This window comes from Budorcas taxicolor, chromosome 22 (genome assembly GCF_023091745.1).
Source record: "Budorcas taxicolor isolate Tak-1 chromosome 22, Takin1.1, whole genome shotgun sequence".
NCBI classification, from domain to species: domain Eukaryota; kingdom Metazoa; phylum Chordata; class Mammalia; order Artiodactyla; family Bovidae; genus Budorcas; species Budorcas taxicolor.
Genome location: NC_068931.1, coordinates 29263317 through 29288054, shown reverse-complemented (window position 1 = coordinate 29288054; position 24738 = coordinate 29263317). Strand labels below are relative to the sequence as shown.

At 43.3% G+C, this 24738-nt stretch overlaps 1 protein-coding gene across 1 annotated transcript in view; it reads right to left on the bottom strand.

Annotated features, from left to right (window-relative positions):
• CDH2 (cadherin 2) overlaps positions 1-22454 on the bottom strand; it is a 238397-nt gene extending 215943 nt beyond the window's left edge. Inside the window, exon 1 of the mRNA XM_052660373.1 lies at positions 22366-22454. Coding sequence (XP_052516333.1) covers positions 22366-22454 — 89 coding nt within the window. The remainder of the gene's footprint in view (positions 1-22365) is intronic.
• Between the last annotated feature and the right edge of the window lie 2284 nt (positions 22455-24738).

The following is a 24738-nucleotide window of genomic DNA, read 5'->3' as shown; positions in this document are numbered from 1 at the left end:
AACAAAGGCAGGACTGTGTGTAACACCTGAAGACTGGGGGCTCTGAACAAACCTGCTTAATTAAGTTTAAATCCTGGCTCCCCTCCTGCTACCGGTGTGACCTTGACATGCTTTATAACTTCATCTTCACCTCAGCTTCTTCCTTAATAATAGTACCAGCCTCAAAGGACGGCCAAGAAGCATATCAAGAGCTTAAAAACAACATCTGATTCACCATAATACAAGGGTATACACACATACAGTAGCTGTCATGATATTACTGTCATGGTATTACTGGGTTTTTTTTGTGTGTGTGTAAAGAATTTTTATCTCTTTGCTACATGAATACCTGGGAAATATTTTTAAAGAATTTTGTAGAAGGATGAATACTGAAAAGAAATCAGGTGACAGAGAATAAAAATTCATTTACAAACATGGTACAAAAGAAAATGAGTAAAATCCTTTCAAAAGAGGTGATGTCTGGAGTGGGGGTGCATAGTGATGGAAGAGGGGGCAGCTTTAATAATACTTTTACTACACCTGTATGTGCTTCAAAAAACATAAGCAAATACAAACAGTAAGTGAAGACATCATGGTAACAAAATAATGGAACTCTTCAAGACCAATTCCATGTAACTGATTTCTGAAAACTTTTTAATCTAATTTATCACCATATAGTTACATTGGCCAGATTCTCTACATTTCACAGGATTCCATCCATGATGGGGGAAGGCTATGTTAAGATTATTCAAGAGATAGTGCCACTCTTTAAAGATTTTTCTCTGTGTCAGTCATGCCATTGATGACACGCTGAATTTCAGATCCCAGGAAACATGCTTGAAATGTGCAGGCATTTAACCCTGGACACTAATATTTTTTATTTTGTCATGTACAATCCTGCAGGGAGAGCACAGTATTTTGAACAGGTTCTTTAACTCCTTCTTGCCTCCGTGATACGATCTAGACCAACTTAGGTGCAAAGAATACTTGATGGAGGCCAAAACACTGCCCGCTGTGACCCACCTGATGACTTCCATCTTTATTTCAATTCTTCTGTTAATATGGGTCCTTGAATATCTCTAGTAAACGATTCTTTTTATTTTATTTTTTCTGATTTTCACTTTTTTTAATCAAGTAAAGACAAAGAAAACAGTCTGGTCCAGGAACCTGACAACCATGCTGATGCTGATGATGAGCTAGAAGACAGCAGCGCAATACGAATCGACGCACAAAAATCAGAGTGCCTCGTCGGAGATTTGGTTTGGAGTGTTGACTTTCCCGGAGCTGAACCTATCAAATCTCAGGACTATATATAGAGAGATCAAGTCAAGTCCACATATGTCTGTGCAGTCTCCCGATCTACTCAGCCCCTGTGAAGGGAGGCTTCCTAGGCACCCAGGCTTTGTGGAATGGAGTCCCGAAAGACAAGCAGGAGTTTACAGTAAGCTTCCTGGATGGTTAATGGCAGGGGTAACAACACTACACCTACAGCTTGACTTGGCTTGTAAAAATCTATCACTATTATGAGACAGTGTGGCCCAGGCAGTTAGGCAATTTAACTGCCACTGCAAGCTCCAGAAAAGCCTACAGCAATTCCAGTGCACACGGCCAATCTTGCCTTTGATTGGTTCTGCCCCATTCAGCAGAGACTGCAGCATGCTTATCATACACAAGATCCAAAACGCCATCAGAGAGCAGAGCACGTAGCACCAGACTGTGGTTACAATCAACTTGGGAATTCATTTAACCAAATACACTGCATATCGCTGATGGTTAATATTTATCAACTACCTAGGAAGGGTGCTACAATGCTTTCCACACGTGTATCTTAACAGTCCTCACAACTCTAAAAAGAAAGTACTATTATTAGTGCTATTTTGCAGGCAAGGAAGCAAGCAAACTGAAAGGAAACTGACCTAGGTCTTTTAGCTAGTCAAATCAGCGGTGATATTCAAACCTATAACAAAGGCTTTGGGGACCCTGCTAGCCACTGCCTCCCCACCCCCCCCAACACACACCCCATCAGGAAGCATCCTCAGGCATTGGCTAATGGCTGGAAACCATCCTATTTAAATATATGAATTAAGACCAGGGACTTCCCTGGATAAGATGCTGCACTCCCAGTCCTGGGGGCCTGCGTTCGAACCCAGGTCAGGGAACTAAGATCCCACATGCCACAGCTAAGACCCAAATAGAGTCAAATAAAAAATAAAGACCAAGTGACAAATCTACCTGCCACCACTGTGAATTTTTTCCAAAACTATGATTCTCAATGGAGAAGGCAATGGCACCCCACTCCAGTACTCTTGCCTGGAGAATCCCATGGACCGAGGAGCCTGGTAGACTGCAGTCCATGGGGTCGCAAAGAGCCGGACACAACTGAGCTACTTCACTTTCACTTTTCACTTTCACCCATTGGAGAAGGAAATGACAACCCACTCCAATGTTCTTGCCTGGAGAATCCCAGGGACAGGGGAGCCTGGTGGGCTGCCATCTATGGGGTCGCACAGAGTCAGACACGACTGAAGCGACTTAGCAGCAGCAGCAGCATGATTCTCAAATATGATTGCGATATGTTAATAGAATAATTTCAAATGTTTCTGTTCACCACGGGAAAAAATGGAGAGAAAAAGCCATCAGGTCAAACTTCTGTAAACATCCTGTTTTTAAGTCACCTAAATTCCCTCCATGGCCCCCAGTCCCCCACCACCACAATCAGCCCCAAACTCTTCTAAAAGCACAAGTGGAAAACTATCAGCAAATACTCATTATGGTGACTATATTCATTTTCAGTGACAAGGGCATAACTACAGCCTGTGATAGACTCTTCGTACACTTTCTGTACCCCAACACGCCTTGGTCTCCACGTACACAGTTAAGTCCATTTCATAAAACTTGGAGCATGAATTCACTTTTTAAAAATGGTTACCGACACTTCCAGTCCCTGAAACTCTGATTTAATTTGAATGGCTGGCCATGGTGATGATTTATCTAATTCCAAGGCCTTGATAAGATAAGCTCAACCCAATTATACCATTATTGTTGGGAGAAAATTGCATTCACAGCGCAGCTTCCAGAAATGTGCTGCCGTGAAGAAGGCTCTGTCAATAACATCAGTGTTCAAAGTCCTTCCTGAACGTGTTCCCAAAACAGCACCCTGCCCAGGGGTTGTTCTCCAAGGTTAAGACACGAAGAAGCCAGCCCCCAAGTCCTGCCTGCTAACCCACAGATTACAGAGCTATTAGCACCACCTCCAGGTTCAACTTGAGGGGCTGAAGACTAGCATTTTTTTCCACCTAAGGTTATCTTGAGTAGTTTATGTCTGGTCTTTGAACAACTGCACTGTATAACCCATAGATGGGGACTGCTTCTTCCCTTCTCGAAGCTTCTTTCCTTGTGGAAGGAATTCTACTTTTCTAATTCTCTCACCTCTTCCAGGCTTCCCAGGTGGCACTAGTGGTAAAGAACCTGCCTGCCATTGCAGAAGACGTAAAAGGTGTGGGTTTGACTCTTGGGTTGGGAAGATCCCCTGGAGGAGGGCATGGCAACCCACTCCAATAGTCTTGCCTGGAGAATCCCATGGACAGAAGAGTCTGGCAGGCCACAGTCCGTAGGGTCGCACGTGACTGAAGTGACTTAGCATGCATGCATGCATATTCTCATGAATGTAAAGTGGAGTCTTCTAAAGGGTGGAGGATGTGTGATACCTTCACAGAGTAAATGCAGAAGCAGGTACAGGAAACCCACTGTCTTCTATTAAGCTCGACTGGAGATTTGCAAAAACATAAAAGTGCAATTCTACTCTTCCTACTAATTTCGCTGTTCTGTTTTGGAAAATATAGTTATATTTTTCATATAAATTGGTCTTTGTGTTACATAGGTAATGGGTTTAATACGTTTAAATGAATTAAATCGATACAATTTCCTCAGTTTAATTTCTAATATGCTAAACAACGATAGATATTACCCGCATTATAGAAGCTCATTAGGGCACTTAATGATTTTTTTCAAGTGTAAAAGGGTCCTGTGACCAAGAAATGTGTGAATTGCTGCCCTCGAGAGGAGAAGGATAAACTGAACTTATCTGAAGGCTGAATTCAAAAGAACAATCTGGGCAGCTGGTGCCCGGCTCAGGCCCCTACTCCTCCCACCTGGGAGTTGCAGGCCCACAGAAAACAAGTGTGGTGATCTCATTTTCCATGCTGGGAGTTCATGGATCCCTGGCAGCACTTGTGGGGGAGGGGGGTTCAGCGCCACCTGCAACTGAGTGAGCCTGGCTGTGGAATTCTGGGGTTCAGCATTGACAAGAGACAAGCCCAAGGATAAAGGCCATGCCCTCCAAACCAGATCTTATCAAAACCATGGGGAGATTTGCCCTTTCAGAACTGTTGACTCTTCTGGCTTCTCTTCCATTCAGTTCAGAACCTGGTACAGGGAGCAAAAGGTCTTACTGCGCCCCTGCAGAGACCTCGTGTACGAATTGGAGAACTTGAGAGGGTGAAAAAGGAATCCAATGTTGGAGAAGAAAAGTCTCAGAGGTTCTGGGGCTCCGGGCAGAGAGGAAAGGGTGCTTTCCTAGGGCCTTGTCTGTTTTTTAACTTGCTGGTTTATAGCCTTGATTGTGCTCTGTGGGGGGTTTTTATAGGCGGGCAGGTAGCTTTTAACATCAACAGGCTTTAATTCCTAAACCGCAGGGTATTTTGATCTTGATGTGTGACCACAACTCATGGTGGTTATTTTCCAGGAGAGTGGCTGTTTACAGAGCTGGGACCCAGAACAAAGACAGTGGACTTCAGGGAAGGCCAAAGAGACGGGCCACTGGGTGACCCCAGCCAAGAGGCAAAGGCCTCTGGGTAAGGACTGTAGCAGAACAGCCTTGGGAAAGGCCTGAGACAGCCCAGGACACAGCGAGGTGGCCATGAATGAGCAGAGAGCGCCGAAGCACAGAAAAAGGGGATTCTTTCACCATCTCCAGCCTAAAGACGAGTGAGCAGCACACTACTTGCTATTTTTAAATGGCAGTGAATTCAAGAGCCCTAGGGAAGTTCTCACTTTAAATTATGAATGACAGGTCTAGGAGGGCAGCATGGATCGTCCACTTCTAATTCTGCCCTGCACTCAGAGACCAAGAAGGCACTTCTCCACTTCTTGGCCCTTGGCCACAGGCTCAAGGGCCCACCTCCACCAAGTGGTCTGGACCAGTCTTTACAAACTAAGGAGAAATCTTCCCCTGCAGGTGGCCTTTGTTGGCCAGAGCAACTGCACAGCAGGTGGTGAGAGATGGAAAACACACGCTCCCAAGACAGTGTGTCCCCCGGCCACCCACCCAATGGAGCCTACACGGGGGGACAGCACTGGGCTGAGAGTCTCAAGGGGCTCACAGCTGGAGGCCAGGTAGGAGGCCTGAATGCACTGGCTGCAAATCTCATCTGGGAGTGGCCCCCTGGGGGAGGTTAAATTTAGCATTTTGTATTTCCCCGGGGGAGTAGATCCACCTGTGTATTCTTGGTTCTCTTTCAGAAAGCTGGCATTTGAGATTCTGCCACCTATGTGCAAGGTCAGAAATACCCCTTGGTGGTGATCCCATTTTGAGGTTCCCTGTCTTCTCATCCAGCATATTTGATCTCTGTTAAGTCTTCATTTTCCCTTTGAACTGAGTGCTTGGTTCAAAGGTCATGACTTACAGACAAGAGGTTTAACCTGATTAGCATCAGGGAAAGACTCAACCAGGGAAGGTTCTCACCACCCACTGGGAGTCCTTCCTTGAGAAGTCACCTGCTTCCTATCTCGGGACATTTAAGAATAGGCTCTAAGGTCAGAATGTCGCTTAGGAAAACTCTTCCAAGAAAAACTGGTGATTCCACTGACTATATATTTGCTTTATTGCAGTGCTCTAGAATCTAACACGTAATATCTCCAAGGTGTGCTCAGGCTGCCGTGACCACCCAGTCAGGTTTGAAGACTCTCTATTAAGTGCATGTGTGCGCTCAGTCGTGACTGTTGACTCTTTGCAACCCTATTGTAGCCCACCAGGCTCCTCTGTCCATGGGATTTCCTAGAGCGGGTTGCCATTTCCTCTCGTGGATTGGGAAGAGCCCCTGGAGAAGGACTCTCTATAAAGTCAAGACATAGTACTCTATAGCAAAGCTATTGATCTTTTTAAAACTTCAAGAGGTTGAGAGCAAGATGGTCCTGAGAGAGTCCATCTCCCGCTCTGTGGGTGACTGCTCCTCTTCTGGATGAGCACACACTTGATGAGTAAGGAACATACCTTCCATGGTTAATCCAAACCCTGCAGAAGGTTTAGGGGAGCCCTGACTCCCTGCCTTCCATGTAGAGGAGCTACACAAGCCACACCACTCCTGATCTCTGTCAACCTTTCTGGCCAGTTTAGATGAAATGACTAGGCATACAGAGCCTGGTCCCTTCTTCACCTGTTTTTTCTGTTGGGTGCCCAGCCTCTTTCCATAGTGCAGATATTGCTAGGCTGTGGATGAACTGCAAGAGCAGGTTCCGTAGGTGGGAGGCTAGTCTTTATCCAGCAGTGTTAAAGATGGGAGGCTGGGGGCAGGCAGGGTATTAAGTCAGAAATCCAAAGTATTTAAACCACATTCTCCATCCTTGTCTTGGTCACTAATAAAGGTTGCATTTTGGTCCTCTGGGCTCCTCTGGTGGCTCAGATTGGTAAAGAATCTGCCCAAAAGGTGGGAGACCCAGGTTCAATCTCTGGATTGGGAAGATCCCCTGGAGAAGGAAATGGCTACACGTTCCAGTATTTTTGCCTAGAGAATCCCTTGGACAGAGGAGCCTGACGGGCTAGAGTCCATGGGGTCACAAAGAGTCAGACACAACTCAGCGACTGAGCACACCCACTGATTCATCTTATTTGTCCAGAACTTGGATGGATAAGAAGAATTATTTATTAGGGTCTCTTCACGGGCCTCAAAACGACCCACAAAATCTCAGCATTACTAAATACTCAGTAATGGCCAAGGCTGAAGATCAAAAAGAAACCAGGACAAATAACATCCGGCCGAAAGCAAGTCCACCAGGATGGCTGGATGATGAGGGTCCAAGGTTAGACAATCAAGCCTCTACAAGTGCTCAGAGAAGCCCAAATCCTGGGAACAGAATCACATGTGTCTCTGCATTACTGGATGTCTACAGTTCTAAACCAAACCAGCTTGAAGTCAAGAAAAACTGCAATTCACAGCACTGTCAACCACTCAACAGTTCAGTTCAGTTCAGTTCAGTTGCTCAGTCGTGTCCGACTCTTTGCGACCCCATGAATCGCAGCACACCAGGCCTCCCTGTCCATCTGTTACTTGTATTTCTTAAAATCACCACTAGGCGGGTGTTTGGCCACAGATGGGATTACCCACTTATAGGGTCTGTGTGTGAGTGCTCCATAGTATCTGACTCATCGCCTTCCCATGGACCGTAGCCCGTCTGGCTGCTATAGTCATGGAATTTTTCAGGCAACAATACTGGAGCAGGTTGCCATTTCCTCCTACAGGGGACCTTCCCAACCCAGGGATGGAACCCGCGTCTCCTGCATCTCCTGCATTGCAGGCAGATTCTTTACCGCTGAGCCATCCGGGGAGGCCCACTTCCATGGTTGCTAAGTCCCTTCAGTCGTGTCCGATTCTGTGCGACCCCATAGACGACAGCCCACCAGGCTCCCCCGTCCCTGGGATTCTCCAGGCAGGAACACTGGAGTGGGTTGCCATTTCCTTCTCCAATGCATGAAAGTGAAAAGTGAAAGTGAAGTTACTCAGTCGTGTCTGACCCTCGGAGACCCCATGGACTGGAGCCTTCCAGGCTCCTCCATCCATGGGATTTTCCAGACAAGAGTACTGGAGTGGGGTGCCATTGCCTTCTCCGACTGGTAGCCTATCCTAATTCTGGCTCAGTGTTAGATTTTTCCCATTCATAAGTCCAAATGTTACTCCAGGAATGGAGACCCCTTGAAGCCTTCATTCTAAAGTCCAAATTCTCCTCCAGGCTGCAATCCTATAAAATCTTGAATACAAAGATTTATCTTCCTCCCACTGGGTCAGCTCTCAGAGATTCTGAGGACCTGACTGTCACCAGGGAGAGTACTGCACAAGCCCTGGGAGGTGTGCTTTTGGGTGAATGGGTTAAGCCAAGCTGCAGTCAGACTGCTGTAAAATGGATAATGATAACAATGCCGACTTATCTCAGGGACATAAGAGAAGTAATCTTCAGAGGCGAAGATTATATGAGACAATGCAGGTAGACTACCTAGCCTGGCACATAGTTAGCACTCCTCAAATATTAGATTTAATCACATGAGTTAGCTCTCCAGAAACCACGTTGCTTGGAAAGATACCACACAAGCCATGACTGAGAATGTTAGGCAAAGAGAGTGGGCAACAAAGTGGGCTTTGCAAAGTGCAAAGTGGGCTTTACAGATGAGTTGCAAACTTCGCGCGGTAGGGTTCATATAGACAACTCAGGAAGATGAAAGACCAGGAGACATACGAAAACAATCTCCATCTCCTTGGTAACTGAAAGAATGCAAACTGAACCCCAAAAGAGATACCATTATGCAGTCCACCATATTGTTAAAAAATGTTAAAGCTTAACAAGAACATGTATACTAAGTAATGGAAAAAGCAAAATATGTACGTGGTGTTGGTGAACCAGACATTTTTGTATATACATATATATATATATATATACAGATATACATCCATACATACACACATATACACAGTACATTTCCACACAGATGCATGATATACATATTTGCATAAACATGTCTCTATACATAAACACATTTCTACGTATTTACATATATTAGTATATATAAAACTTAATATGTAAAAGGAAAATATACACAGATGATATCACTATAAGCAAAATCAATGAATAATTATCACAAAAATGAAGATAATGATTATGTCTAGGAGGAAGGAAGGAAATAGGAACAGTACTCTGGAAACTTCCAAGGCACCAGTAATATTCTATTTCTCAACCTGTCTAGTAGTTGTAGTGACATGTTTTGTTTACTTTAATTATTATTTAAACTTCATACATGCTTTATATACTCCTCTACATGTACCTCATTTTACAATAGAAAAAGTTGTTTTAAAAAGTCAATCTTGCCTTCATATTTTTACCTCCATTCAAATAAACACCAAAACCAGGAACACAGGCTCAGACATCAGGCTGCCAGCATTTGCATCCTAGCTCCACCACTTAGCTCGGATGCCAAAGAATCTGCCTACAACGTAGGAGACCCGGGTTTGATCCCTGGGTCCAGAAGATCCCCCTGGAGTAGGAAATGGCTACCTACTCCAGGACTCCTGCCTGGAGAATTCCATGGACAGAGGAGCCTGGCGGGCCCATGGGGTCACAAAGAATAGGACACAACTGAGTGACTTTCACTCACTCCATCACTTAACAAAATAACTTCGGGCGCCTCAGTTTAACCTGTGCTTTGCTCTCTTCTTCTGTAAATAGGTACAACTTCCTTGCAAATTAAATGAATGAATACAAGTAAGTACTTAGAACAGTGTCTGGTACATAGTAATTACTCAGAAATGATGCAATATTATTAAGGCAGAATGAAATTAAGCTAAATGCAACAGTTCCTGCATCTAATCATCAATAAATCACCAGAATCTACAAGAACAATAAATCTATCTTTACTCTGTTTTCGTAAATTCTGTACTTGCATCAACAGTATGATAAGAATACCCTCACCTCTCTAGTCTCCACTGAGTTATCATGTTAAAAGCATTCAGAGACTAAATAACTTACTCTGGTTCCAGGCTAGTCTCAACATACACACATACACCCATACACACTGGTGTCCATACAAGAACACTAAAGAATTAAAAGACCGAATAGGAGGGGGTATTGGGGGAGGATGGATAATTATATATGTATGACCGAGTCCCTTCAGTGTTCACCTGAAACTATCATAACAGTGTTAATCAGCTATACCTCAATGCAAAATGGTTCTGGTGTTAATTTTAAAAAACTTACATCACAGAAGCAAAGAGGCAGACGGGAGACACCAGAATAGCTCCTGTTTTATTACCTGTAATTCCCAAATCAAACTGCTGGCAGAATAACACTCCATATAGATTAATCCCTTTCCCTAATTGTATCAGCTTAGGTAACATCTGTTAAAACTGAAGGAGGAATGTTAAAATATGTGTCCTTCAGTTGTGGCTTCTGCATGTGGTCTAAGGCGCACTGGCAGCCTCCCATGCAGAGGATGATGAGTCATCCCACTGGAACACAGAACAGAGCTTTGAACATATCAAGTACTCAAACTCAGTCAAATAATTAAATTACTCCTTGATTATGTTTGTGTAAAACAAGGGTAATGATTATGACCCCAAATCTTCAATTAAAGATCTTACATCTTGTTTACCATATGAAAGCACTTTTCTAAATGATATAGATATATCAGCCCACTTAGTCTTCCTAACAACCTTACGACAGATACTACTTATTATCCCCTTTTTACAAATGGACGTACAGCAAGATAGAAATGCCACATGTGCTGTCCAGGCTCACACAACAGCCTAGTGTCAAAACCAGGGCCCCCAAAACAGGTCATCCAGCTCGAGTCAACATTCTTAACCACGTACACACTGCCTCCCTGGGCAATCGGCACAGAGAGAGAAAGACAGACATCCAAAACTCTACAACAACTCGCACTTAGTAAAGAAGGCATTTCTGTTGAGAAAAACAGAAATTCATTTGATAAAGGACAGCCACCCACCTGTTACTCTGTGTGTGTTATATGCATAAATGCTAGGGAGAAAAATAAAGCAAGGCCCTCTACCTCATACTAAGCACAAAAGTAAACTTCAGATAAGTAAAATGTGAAATGTGAAATGTGAAAACATAAAAGTGGTAAGTATAATTTGATATAGCACGAGGTTTGAGAAGACTGTATTTGGAGGTGCACAGTCTCAATTTATATCTTGGCATAACCACCAGAGTAGTATTCCAGAAACACTCACACACACTATATATACTATATATATCATATATACATAATAATATATTAGTATATATTATGTATATGATTTATTATATACATGGTTTACTATATAATTGAATACATCATCATATAATATATAATACATATTACATGTAATTTGTACTAGATATAATATATACATAGCATATACATGGTATGTGTGGTCAGTTGCTCAGTCGTGTTCAACTCTCCAACCCCATGGACTGTAGCCTATCAGGCTCCTCTGTCCATGGGGATTCTCCAGGCAAGAATACTGGAGTGGGTTGCCATTTCCTCTTCCAGGATCTTCCTGACCCAGGGATCAAACCAGGGTCTCCTGCACTGGCACGCGTATCCTGTACCACTGTGCCACCAACAGATTTTAATTATGAAGAACCAGTAAATAAGAATCAGAATGTGAACAATTCTTGAGAGACCCATTACATGCACAAAAACACTAGAAAAAGTTACCTCACTGTGTTCCAAAATGCGGTTACTCTAGGCCATAAAATGTTATATGCCATCCATACATAATCCATTGTTGCTGCTGCTGCTGCTGCTAAGTCACTTCAGTCGTGTTCAACTCTGTGCGACCCCATAGACGGCCTCCCACCAGGCTCCCCCGTCCCTGGGATTCTCCAGGCAAGAACGCTGGAGTGGGTTGCCATTTCCCTCTCCAATGCATGAAACTGAAAAGTGCAAGTGAAGTCGCCCAGTAGAGTCCGACTCTTAGCGACCCCATGGACTGTGGCCTACCAGGCTCCTCCGTCCATGGGATTGTTATCTACATTCAAATATACCACTATCTCCCTTTTAAACAAAGTTCCATCAAGACAGCCTCTAATAAAGGGGAAGACTATAAACCAAATCATAGATTTAATTCAGTTTCATTTACAAGGTACTCAGCTATGAATCAACTGGAAAATTAAATTAATGGCTATGCTAGTCTCCCCAAATGTTCTTAGTTATCTGTCAAACAAAAAAGAACTGTAAGTAAAATTTAATGCTGAAAACATAAACACTATATGTATACAGTTGCTTTCATGGGAGAAAACTGTCTGCAAGGCTTAAACACAAATGAAATACCAAAGAGGCCTCAATAAGCTAAAGTCATACAAAGGGTACAACCTTTTTAAACACTGAAAATAAACACACACTCGTGTGTGTGTGTGTGTGTGTGTGTGTGTGTGTGTGTGTGCGTGGTTGCTCAGTTGTGTCCAACTCTGCAATCCCATGGACTGAAGCCTACCAGGCTCCTCTGTCTACGGGATGTCCGAGGCAAGAATACTGGAGTGGGTCTCCATTTCCTTCTCCCGAGGATCTTCCTGACTCAAGAGATCGAATCTGCATCTCCTGCATCAGCAGGGGGATTCTTTACCACTGTGTCACCTGGGAAGCCCAAAGTCCACTCGTGTACAAACATAAATAAATTAGAGCTTCCTTGAAGTCTAGTCAAGGCTATGATTTTTCCTGTGGTCATGTATGGATGTGAGAGTTGGACTGTGAAGAAGGCTGAGCGCCAAAGAATTGATGCTTTTGAACTGTGGTGTTGGAGAAGACTCTTGAGAGTCCCTTGGACTGCATGGAGATCCAACCAGTCCATTTGAAGGAGATCAGTCCTGGGTGTTCTTTGGAAGGAATGATGCTAAAGCTAAAGCTCCAGTACTTTGGCCACCTCATGCGAAGAGTTGACTCATTGGAAAAGACTCTGATGCTGGGAGGGATTGGGGGCAGCAGGAGAAGGGGACGACCGAGGATGAGATGGCTGGATGGCATCACGGACTCGACAGACGTGAGTCTGAGTGAACTCCGGGAGATGGTGATAGACAGGGAGGCCTGGCGTGCTGCGATTCATGGGGTCGCAAAGAGTCGGACACGACTGAGCAACTGAACTGAACTGAACTGAACTGAACTGAACTGAACTGAACTGAAGCAAACAAACCCTGCTGGGCCATTACCTCTGGATGTGGATCCTTTAGTCCTCATCCTTATGCGTGGACTCCTCCACGTAGATTCTAGGTCTACTCAACAAGTATTATACACAGAGAGAAAAGGCCTCCAGAAAGAAGGAACCTGGGACAAGTATGGAGCTCTGTGTCCTTCATGGCAACCTCTTAGATCTTTAAAAAGGCTACACAGACACAGAAGAGGATCAACTATCCCCAAAGATGCTCCGACCTTCTGGAAAACTAGCAGTTTGTGGTATTGTAACCCCCAACTGAAACTTTTTTAGGTAAAAATAAATCTGGGTAGGGCCTCCTTGAGAAGTGGGTCACTAGGAAGCTCAGAGTATTAAGAAGCATTGCTGCAAAGATTAGTATTAACACCCAAACCTTCTGCATGAAGACTTCAAGTCCAAGAGATCCTGAGTGTTTTGTCTCTACCTTCCTTCTGATAAAAAGGGAAGGGCAAGAAAAGGTGTAACTTACTAAATTCCAAACATCTTCAGCTTTTAGCTGAATTAACATTGCCAATTTACCAGAACTACAGGAGAAGATATCTAGATAGGAAAATTCACAAAAGTTTTTTCATGGTTTGACACCACAAACACTGTAAACATTCAAGTGACCTTTAGATGCAATGAAATGGCCTGTTTTTATTGTTGCTTTTAAATCAGTTTTCACCTTCCTCAACCTCCCAGATACTTCCATAGCATCCAGAAGCCTTTCCTAACCTTGTGACTATTAAAAAAGACATAAGACACACATACACAGGCAATTCTACAAATTGAGTGAAAAGTACAAAACAGTATATAGTGGATGATTTCATAAAGTATGGGAATAAGCTAAACTGATCTCTGCTATTAGAAGTCAAGTTGAATGGCATCACTGACTCTATGGACATGAATTTGTACAAACTCTGGGAGATAGTGAAGGACAGGGAAGCCTGGTGTGCTGCAGTCCATGGGGTCACAAAGAGTCGGACACGATTCAGTGAGTGGACAACATATAGTTGCCACTGAAGGGATGGTTAAAATTGAAGAGGGTGTCCCTGGGATGCTGGAAATGCTGTGTCTTGGCTGAGCACTGATTCAATACTATGATCAATAAAGGAACACTCAGCACGGTCCCATATACATCTGTTATTTCTATAAAGGGTGAGTGTGACTGTGTGAAATTTAAATTCTGAATTCCTTGAAATAGGAGAAGACATGAGAACCTAATCTTGGAGATGCTCTTGTTGGTACCAAAGGAGCTATGAAAGCCTAATACTTTGGTGGCAGAAAACACACTTCTCTTTACTTACTGGACCGGAAAGCCATAAAGAATGAACTGCAGACTTTGAACTGTTGTGTTAACCAATTAAGACAACAAAAGAAAAAAAAAAAATTTAAAGTGGTCACAGCCTCTGGTTTATTAAAGATTTGTGTTAAGCAAAGGGATTATATCATATTCTTCAAACTTAATAAATTTAATTTTTTTAAGTCATTTATTTCAGAGTTTGCTTTAACAGCTCCCTGATCCAACTAAGAGACATTTAGTTTGCAATTACAGTCAAGCCAAGTGTATCCACCCACCAACAATAGGTCAAGTTACCAAAAAAAAAAAACCCACAGTTCTAGGCTTTCTGAGCAGCAAACAAATCAGTGGGTATTCAGTAACCCCACAAAACAGTCCCATAAACTTGTTGTAGGTGTGGCCATCTATATTTTTAAAAGATGCCAACTAATTTCATTTGTGGGAGAAAAGGTAATTCAAACTATTCAAACATGGAAAACCTGCCATGAAACATTAAAATATTTTACTACTTAATGATAGAATCTCTTGAATGTACTTTTATAAAGAAAAGAACACTGAACAGACACAGTTTCAAAAAAAAAACAACACACACAAAACACCCCAAACAACAAAAAATGTGAGTTCAGTGAGGTTTTTGTGGCTCTTACAAAGTATTTTAAGTTCCAAAATTCACTCAAAAATTATTTTTTGAGTACTTATCAACACATTATTTGTTGATCAAGACAATTTGAAGAACATCATGAAACTGATTATGAATCATTTACCTGGGATTATTTTTTCTTCTCTAAGGAAAAAAAAAGAAATATATATATAATGAAAATCTTAACCAAGTATTAAATTTTGGTTTCAGAGGTCAAAATAAATCAAAATATTTAAGGTCAAAATTAAAGAATGAAACTCAAAAGTTAACTATTTTACAAAAATCTTATAAACTCAGTAGTGAGGAACTGAAATTTCCTTCTACTGTGGTATTTGTTCCCTGAATATCAAGGAGAAAACCATGGGCTTTGCAGTCAGGCTTAACTCTGCTATAAAGAGATATCATTCCACTCAGGATTCTCACAATAAATACTCAGACTGTCTGACTTTCTTTTATATCATCTCTATAAAATGGGAATAAAACCACAAGGTTTTATTTACTTATGTCACAAGGTTATAGAAATAATTAACTAAGGTAATTTACTAGTTTCTTCCCTGAAATTAAAGATATTTCATCTTTAAGGTTTTGTATTATTATACCAGACACTGTTTTTAAAAAAAAAAAATTTGAAGAGATGGCAGCAAATTATCTGAAGTTTCAAATAGTTTTATCTGGTGTATGTGCTCTTTTGAGTTATATGAATGACCTACTGACTATTACTAAAAATAAACTGTTAAAAGTCTTAGAATTGACTATTGGGAAAAAAAATTAAAACACTGAAAAGGCATTTCTTAGAATCCTTACTGGAAGTAATAATATGAATTTATATACTTTTTTAAAAATGTGTGAATCATTATTTATTTTCTAACCAATTTTACTGTGGTATAATTTACATACAATAAAAATGCACCCATTTTAAGAGTACAGTTCAAAGAGTTTCAAAAAGTATACATTCGTCAACCCATCACCATCAAGATCTAGAACATTTCTGTCATCCCCCTCAAATTACCTCCTGCGCCTTTGTAACCTATCTCTTGTCTCCATGTCCAGCCCCAGACAACCATTAAACTGTTTCCTGTCCCTACAATTTAGATTTCCCTCTTCCAAAATTTTACAAATTTCAACACTAAAGCAACAGAAGAACATTGAATAAACTCAAAACTTATTTTAATAATGACAAGAGTCATTTCACATTTTCAGTTCCAATAATATCTGGAACAAAGATTCCAAATTATGATCCTTTAACTTTTTATTTTTTTCACTAATTCTTTAATCCAACAAAACATTAAATTATATATCAGCATTGGGGTATATATAAAACTATATAAAAGTTTTAAATGATGAATATCAAGTATAATTTTTTAAAAAACACAAAAGCAAATATTAAAATTACAACCATAAAAATATATGGTTGTACATAAACATGCTACGGTCAAGTTAATTTTTTAAATTAACATGAAAACTATACTAAAATTATAATATATAGTAGTATAGAAGTACACTATTACTGTCTATTAGTTTTAGCATAGGCAGGTTTATTTTGTAAAAGAAAATTTAAGAATGGATCATGAATCAAACACTTCTCCAAGTCACTCAATTATGAATGCCATGTTGTATTTATAATAGCACCGCCTTTTACATGACTCAAGCTGTTTCAAAACCCCACTAATTCTCCCAGTGCTACCTGGGAAAATCCCAAGTTCAATAGCTTCCTTACTGGAGAGTGTAGACCAAAACGTTCGACTCTAACACTAAATGTTTTTCTGAATCTCAAGTTCTAGGTACTAGGTAAAGTCTACTTTAGATAACTTTTTCACTATCAGAACAGATGAAAAATTAAATATTCTTCATTCAAGAGAATGGAAGAAATATCATAATGGGTTAACCAGCCAGTATAATCTCTCAGGTGGTTAACTCAGCATAGTGTGGTCACTTCATGATACAACATGGAAACTATTACATATATTTATGTATATTTAGCCAATCTTTCTTGAATTTACTTATAAGCTCAGCCTACTACAGGCTGTTCTCAATCCAACTTTAGGATGTTCTCTAGGTCAGTTCAGTTCAGTTCAGTCGCTCAGTCATGTCCGACTCTTTACGACCCCATGAATCGCAGCACGCCAGGCCTCCCTGTCTATCACCATCTCCCGGAGTTCACTCAGACTCACGTCTGTCGAGTCCGTGATGCCATCCAGCCATCTCATCCTCGGTCGTCCCCTTTTCCTCCTGCCCCCAATCCCTCCCAGCATCAGAGTCTTTTCCAATGAGTCAACTCTTCACATGAGGTGACCAAAGTACTGGAGCTTCAGCTTTAGCATCATTCCTTCCAAAGAAATCCCAGGGTTGGTCTCCTTCAGAATGGACTGGTTGGATCTCCTTGCAGTCCAAGGGACTCTCAAGAGTCTTCTCCAACACCACAGTTCAAAAGCATCAATTCTTTGGCGCTCAGCCTTCTTCACAGTCCAACTCTCACATACATACATGTCTCGTAGGTCATCTTCATCTTATTTCTACTCTGCTTAATTTTCTATTCAGCAATAGCTTCTATCTGTGGTCTACATCCAATTCTTCTTCATTCAGAGGCCCTGAAATCCCAATGATGATTTCGGTGGTCCTAACCTGAAGCTTTTCTAGGTACCTGAGTATGCCAAAAACATTAGGTGGCTTAACAATAATTTTCTTGACTGTAACCAGAGGTTCTCAAATCTGACTGCATATTACCCCATAATTTATTAAATCAGTCTCTACTGATGGACTTTCAGAGGTCATCTAATCTGATCTTTTGCAATTATAAACAGTGCCTCAATGCATATACCTATATTTGTAAATATCACATATATATCACAAATACAAACATATCTGTAAAAATGACTAGAGAAGAACTTGCTAGGTCAAGGTGCTATATTCTTTTTTAAAAAAGTTTTTTTTTTTAATTTACAAAGTGTTAGTTTCAGCTGTACAGCAAAGTGATTCAGTTAAACATAAATATATATATATATATATATATATATATATATGTACATGTTCTTTTTCAGATTCTTTTCCCTAATAGGTTATTACAAGATACTGAATATAGTTCCCTGTGCTATATAGGGAAGCCCATCAGTAGAGACAGGTCTACTAATAGGTCCTTGTGTTTATCTGTTTTATATATAGTAGTGTGTTATCTCTTAATCCCAAACTCCTAATTTATCCCTCAACCCTTTCCCCTTTCGAAACTGTAAGTGTACTTTCTAAGTGTATCTATTTCTGCTGTGTAAATAAGTTCATTTGTATTATTTTGTTAGATTCCACATATAAGAGGTCTCATATGACATTTTTCTCTGACTTACTTCACTTAATATGATAATCTCTAGGTTCATCCAAAAGGGCTATATTCTTCGTGCTGAATGATATATTATCATATATAATAAAGTATTGTCAGCAGCCCTCAAAAAGCATATCAGTCTTCTGAGTACCTGAAAATCCCTGCATTTCAGGTTAAAAATTAGTCATTCCAAAGTCTTTGAAAGGGAATCATTTTGGGATATTTTAAGCAGCCCCAAGAGTCAGAGAACTAGACAGTCCCTTAGAGATCAACTAATCCAACCAGGCCTATGGTTTTATTATTGAGGAAAATGAGGTCAGCAGAGTTTAAGAGACTAAACTACATCTGGACCAGATTAGAACCTCAGGCTTCCTGCCGTTGACTCTCACTCTTGCCCTTGACACTATGTCAAGGCAGCTCACTTGCCCAGAACAAAGGTATTATTTACTCTCGGTGCTCAGATCACCTTGGATGACACACACACAGTTATCAATTAACTATCAGTTGATAGTTCATGCCAAACTGTGATAAACGTTGCGGGGGACATGTATGTGGATAGCAGTTCTCAACATCTATGCTGTGTGTATATATATGCAACCCAAGAGCCTGGGTGCTGTAAAATACAGTTGGAAGCTCAGAGAAGAAGTACTCTGGGTCCTAAAGAGAGTAACAAGGAAGAACTGAGCTCTATTCATGCACAACCTAAAATAGAGCTTAAAAACTAGATTGTAACAAAATCATAAAGTTCAAATTTTTCAAAAGGTCCCATTTAGATCCTGAATTCACTTTCTGCCTGCTTTAAACTCATCACTTTATATGTGTAGAAGATGTAGCTTTTACTACAATATTTATCTGTATCTTCTTCCTCCCTGGCATGAATAGGTTTGTTTAATTTAAAACTTATCTACATTTAGTTAAATACACAAAGACTAGCATCCGCTCAAATTAACTGAAAAATTCAAACAAAAGTAAGTTTGTAGAAGAAAACAAACAGAAATGGGAGGCGTAATGATTTGTTGGTACAAATTATGTTTCAACTTACAGTTCTAAAGCCAACTTGAAAACAGATTCTAGAAGGTATACTCATGGCAGATGTGAAATAATTATTCAAATAACAAAATCTAAATTTCAAATCTATCCTATCGGATGGACAAAATTCACCACAAGTCTGTGCAGTGCTTAAACTTGATTAATTCTTGTATTTGAGCCAAAAGAGCAAATTTGAATAATGTTAACTTAGGCAAACCCATAGAAAGTAGATACAAACACTACATTTCTTAAATAACAGTTGATTTTTCTTTAAAATCACCCTTCTAACTTGAGACTATCCCTTTGAAAATAGGATGGGGATTTGAGTTACTCAGGATTTCTTTAAAAGACATTTTAAAGCAAGATTAACTGTTGGTTTAAGTCTTGACATTTCCCGATTAATAACCCTAAAGCTTAATGAGGCACAACAGATTTAAGAATTGAAGATTTTTAATGAAAACGGAAATTAAGGACAGTCTGGTGCACCATACTGTCACCAAAAATCTGTTTTAAATAGAATTGAATCTCCACATGTAAAAAATACAAACTATCTAAGAAGACTTTCCCCTTAAAAATCTCAGTCCAAACTTTTAGAAGGCCAGGGCAGACTTTGATAAAAGTATGACAGTATACTCTGCAAGTAAATTCTAAACTTGCAGTTAAGGCCTAAAAAATTATATGTAATTTTAATTTGTGTGTATATCATTTTAAGATATGCTTATTTCAGGACACACTAATTACTTTTCAAATTGCTTTTAGTGCATTTGCAGTGCACTACTGTCAGTAAGGGGGTTTCCCTGGTGACTCAGTGGTAGAAGAATCCACCCGCAAGGCAGGAAACGTGGGTTCAATCCCTGGGTCGGGAAGATCCCCTGGAGGAGGAAATGGCAACCCATTCCAGTATTCTTGCCCGGAAAACTCCCTGGACAAGAGGAGCCTGGCAGGCTACTGTTAATGGGGTGGCAAAAGAGTTGGACACAACTTAACCACTAAACAACAACAACAACAACAACAACACCTGTTAGTAATGACCACGTGCCAGAAGTTTCAAAAAGGGCAAAGATACACCTAAGGAGAAGAAACTGTGAATACCAATTAAGTTAATTCTTACTTTCAAAGGAACTTGAAATTCAAATAGACATAGAGAACACATAAATGTTTTATTCTTAAAATGACTGTGGTATCCTAGATTTTCCAGTCTAAAACAAAGCCTTTTTTTCCCCCCACATTTTATGTATTGAAATTAATGCCATGAAAGTCCATACCTAATATGGTTTGTGCATCTTTTTTCATAGGTCCTCATTCAGCACTGAAAGCAGAAATCTGTGTGATAAGACTAAGAATCTAAAATATTTGTAAAACTTAAGGTGATGTCTTTGATGTTTCATAACCCATACAAATGTATTTAAAATAGAATAATGGAGCTATGCAGTTAAAATGAGAACCAGAAAAACAAAGCAAGCTTCTAACCTATTCATGACTGGATGGGTAGTAAAAGTATAATTGATTTTTTTTCCTTGATGATAAATCTATTTAAGGATTTGAAAGTCACTTATATGAAAGGAAAGCTTGTCATAACTTTGTGATATCCCTTGATCAGTGAAGTTTAATGCTCATATTCTGCATTTTTTTCTTTTTTAGAGGACAATGCTAATGCCTCAAGCTAAAATGAGCAAGAATAGAGAAAATCTTAAAAGCTGAATATCATAATATGCAAAATTGACTAGAATTATGTAAATCTAGTTAACAGAATAACTCAACTAGTAAAGATTCTCTTAAAGTGAAAATAAAAGTGTTCCAAGTAAAACAAAGAACACTTCAGTTAATTAAAGGCATGAAGTCCTTTTGAATATTTAATTATTCTTCTTTAACTGGTCTGAAAAAATAAGGCAGCTCAGTATCTAAACTGATAACTTACTCATTCTTTTTTATAAAACTCTTTGACTCCTTAGTCTGGCTTGAGGCTTAAAAAAAAAAGAGTTTTAAAAAGCAGAGGACAGAAGAGTGGAGAGGGGCCATTTTCACACTGCAGATAAATCTATGTTATTCCAGTATGTAATGCAGACCATTAGCACAAAGTCATTTCCAATCTCGGTGTGTACAATCCACATAGCACACTTAACCCTAAAACTCATGTTGCATGAACTGCTCTGCTTCCACTTCTAATGACCTTGTAAATCACTCAGTGTTATCGCTTGACTCATACCCATGAATTACCCAAATAACTTGATGACAAAGTTTTAATCTCCCCTTTCCTCGAGGTTTTTGAAAGTCAACGTCGGGTTGGCCTGGAATAAACTGAGAAAGAACATACAACAGAAAAGGGAAGTGCTCGATTTGACGTTTATAAATTATATATATATTTAATGCTTAAAAAAAAAATAAAATGGCCTACAAAATCCACACCTGGTTTCAAAGCAGATGACTCAAAGAGGAAATGAGATTGTTCCGTGGTACACAGATTAGTCCCATGAACCATTAGTCCCTTGGTTATTAGTGACCAAGAAACATCTCCTCCTATCCTAACTTCACTGCACAATATTCAATTAAAACTTACTTTCAGATCAAAAAGTTAGTGAGCATACCATCCAGAGCTGGACTGACCCTCTTAGGATTTACTATAAATTGCCTATAAATAAGACAGACCATGGTATGCTGTTCAAAACAACATGTTTTTTAAAACAAGATTTTTCTAATCTACGACGTATTTGTTTTTTTAAAATCTGATGTCTGGGAGGATTCTTAAGTTTATCTTGTTTTCCCCTTAACTTCAAACACTTGAAGTAGCACTTTTTTCCTTCCTCCCCTTCAGCCTAACCTCTTCAATAAACCCCATTTTAAAAGAAGAAACAATAAATGAACTGACAGGAGGTGAAAGAACGAGGAGTGTGCGCTCCAGGAATAAAGGGCGGTTTTATAACAGGAGGTACTTTTGTTAGCAAATGACTGGCAGGTCTCCTCCCCCAAGTTAGAAGAAATTCCATCCACTCCCCAAAAGTGCAGAGGCCAAAAATGTCCAGTGGAATAGTTCTGAAACCCCAGCGTCTGCAGAGAGCCGAGGGGGGCGGACTGGCGAATGGGGGAAGGGGAGAGAAAGAGACCAGCAGGAGAGGAAAGAACAAAAGGAGAAACCCAAGAAAGGAGAAAGGAACGGCGGGACCTGGGCGGCCCGCGAGCCAGTGGGAGGGAGAGAGCCTGAGAGTAGAAGAGCGCGACCCGGGGGAGGCGAGCGCGGAACGGGCGCACCATGGACAGGGCTCGGCGCGGCCCACACCCCTCTAGGGGGCGGCGAGAGGGAGCGCACGAGACCGCGGGCGCCAGTCCGTTCCAGCCCCCGGCGCCCGCGGCCGGAGCGCGTCAGGCCCTGACCCGTGATGACCACGGAGGGGGGCGATCCGCACCATCTGTCCCTGCCCCGGTCGCCCCGGGCGCAGCGGCACTCCCGAACCGCGCCCGCACTTTTTGGAGCACTCGCCGGCCGGCCACCCCCAGCCGTCGGCGGTGCGCTGGGACCCCCCCCCCCTGGGGCGGATTCCCCCCGAGACCCCTTCAGGCCGTGAGGGCGGATACGCCCCTCTCCCGCAGCCACCTCGGGCCCCTACCGCCCGCGGCGGCACAAGCGGGACCCCCGGCCGGACCCCGCCCAGTGCGGGGGGTCTCGGCCGCGGCGCGCGGCTTCCCTTCGCCAGACCCCGCTGGCGGGCCAAAAGGGGCCTCGGGGCATCCTCTGGCCCGACGCCCCGGGAAAGTTGGACGCTCGGCCCGGCAGGGGACTCGCGCCGAGTGGGGAGGGAGGCTAAGACCTGCCTGGAGCAGGTGCTTCCCGCCGCCGAGGAGCCTCCCGGTACCGATTCCAGGGAAAGGCTGTCTGGCGCTCTCCCGAAGGCGTGAAAAGTGCGGAGGCTCCGGGTCAAGGCGCCCCCAGCACGCACGCAGGGCAGACGCAGCCGGACAGAGGGAGAGGAAAAATAGTCAAGTAACGGAACTTCTCCCCGCCCGGCGGCATAAGGGGCGTGCAGGGCCAGGGGCTGGGTGCGGAGGCGCGGACCCGCGTAGACTCGTTTGGGCAAGGGAGCGAGGTTTTCTTTTCAGGTAGGACCAACAGAGAAAATTGCGAGGGTAGGAAAACAGAAATAGCCAGCAATTCGACGCTGGGGTAAAGACAATAGGACTCTGGAGCCCTCGGGCACCGGGAGCCGCGCGGGTGCCAGGGTGAGGTGGGGTGGAGGCAAGTCCCGTAACTAAGATACCAGAGTGAGAATTTCGACTGCAAACTCGAGACCCATCCCTGCAGAAATAAACAAAAAAAATTGGAGCAAAGTGCTACGCGAGGGGTGAGAAGCGTAGAAAACTGCAAAACCGGAGTGCTAGCCTAGCTCACCCTTCTGCTGCCTAGAGACACCCCCCGGGAACTGGCTGGACCCCCACACGGGCAGTGGGGAGACCGTGATCAGCCCATTTGGGCACCCGCCAAGAGAGGCGCGGGAGACCGGCTGGCCCCGGGCGCCCTGCTCCGGCGCCCGGCCCGAGCCTCGTGTCTGCGCAGCTCCCGGCCGCGCGGTGCGGCACCTCCCTTCCCGGGTGCGCAGCCCGGCCCCGCAGCGGCGCGGGGAACAAAGGGACCCGGCGCCGCCCGCCCCACCCCGCCCGCGGCCCGGCCCGCGGGTACCGCCGCGTACCTGAAGCAGGGCCGCCAGCAGCGGCAGCAGGGTCCGCGGCGCTCCCACTATCCGGCACATGGAGGCGGAGAGGGGCCGAGCGAGGAGCCGGAGGCGGCGGCAGCGGCAGCACCAACAGCGGCGCGGAGAGACGGCTCCAGGCAGTTTCCACCCCCTTCCCTTCCCTCCCCACCCCACCCCCTTCTCCGCTGCTCCTCGCTCCCCGCCAATGGAGAGCGAGCTGATGACAAATAGCGGGCCGCGGAGTCCGCGGGACTCGCACCACGAGTAATAAAACAGACCGAGATCAAGGAGCTGGGGAGGGGGCGGGGGAGAAGGCGGGCGTGCGCGTGAGGGTGTTAGTGTGTGCGTGTGTGGCCGCGGTGGCAGCACAGACTGCTCTGTTTCGGCCCCAAGCGCAGCGAAGCCAGGAGGGATGCAGGCGGCGGGGACCTTGGCCGGTGGAAGATGCGGAGGTGCAAGCGGAGCGGCGGGAGCTCCCCAGAAGCTCCGTAACGCGAGGTTTCGGGCTCGGGGTTTTGCTTCCTCCGGATCCCCTCTCCAGGGCCGCCGGGCACGGCGAAGACGCCGGCGAGAGCGCCGCGGGGAGGGCGCTCGGGGCCGTGCGCGCTGTGCCCACAAAGGGCAGCAGTCCCGCCGACCGGCGCCTCCGCTGCGTGGGGGCGGAAGACCGCTTCTTGGCGCCCCTTGCCGGTCCCCCCGGAGAGTTGGAGACTGTTCTCCGGCCTCGGCCGCGCGGAGATGAGGCCAGGGGTCGGCGCGGCCGCTGCCGCCGCGGCTCCGTCCCGCGCAGTTGCCGCCGCGGCCGCCCCCGCTGCCCGCGCGCCGGTTCTCGGCCCGCGCCGCTCACTCGC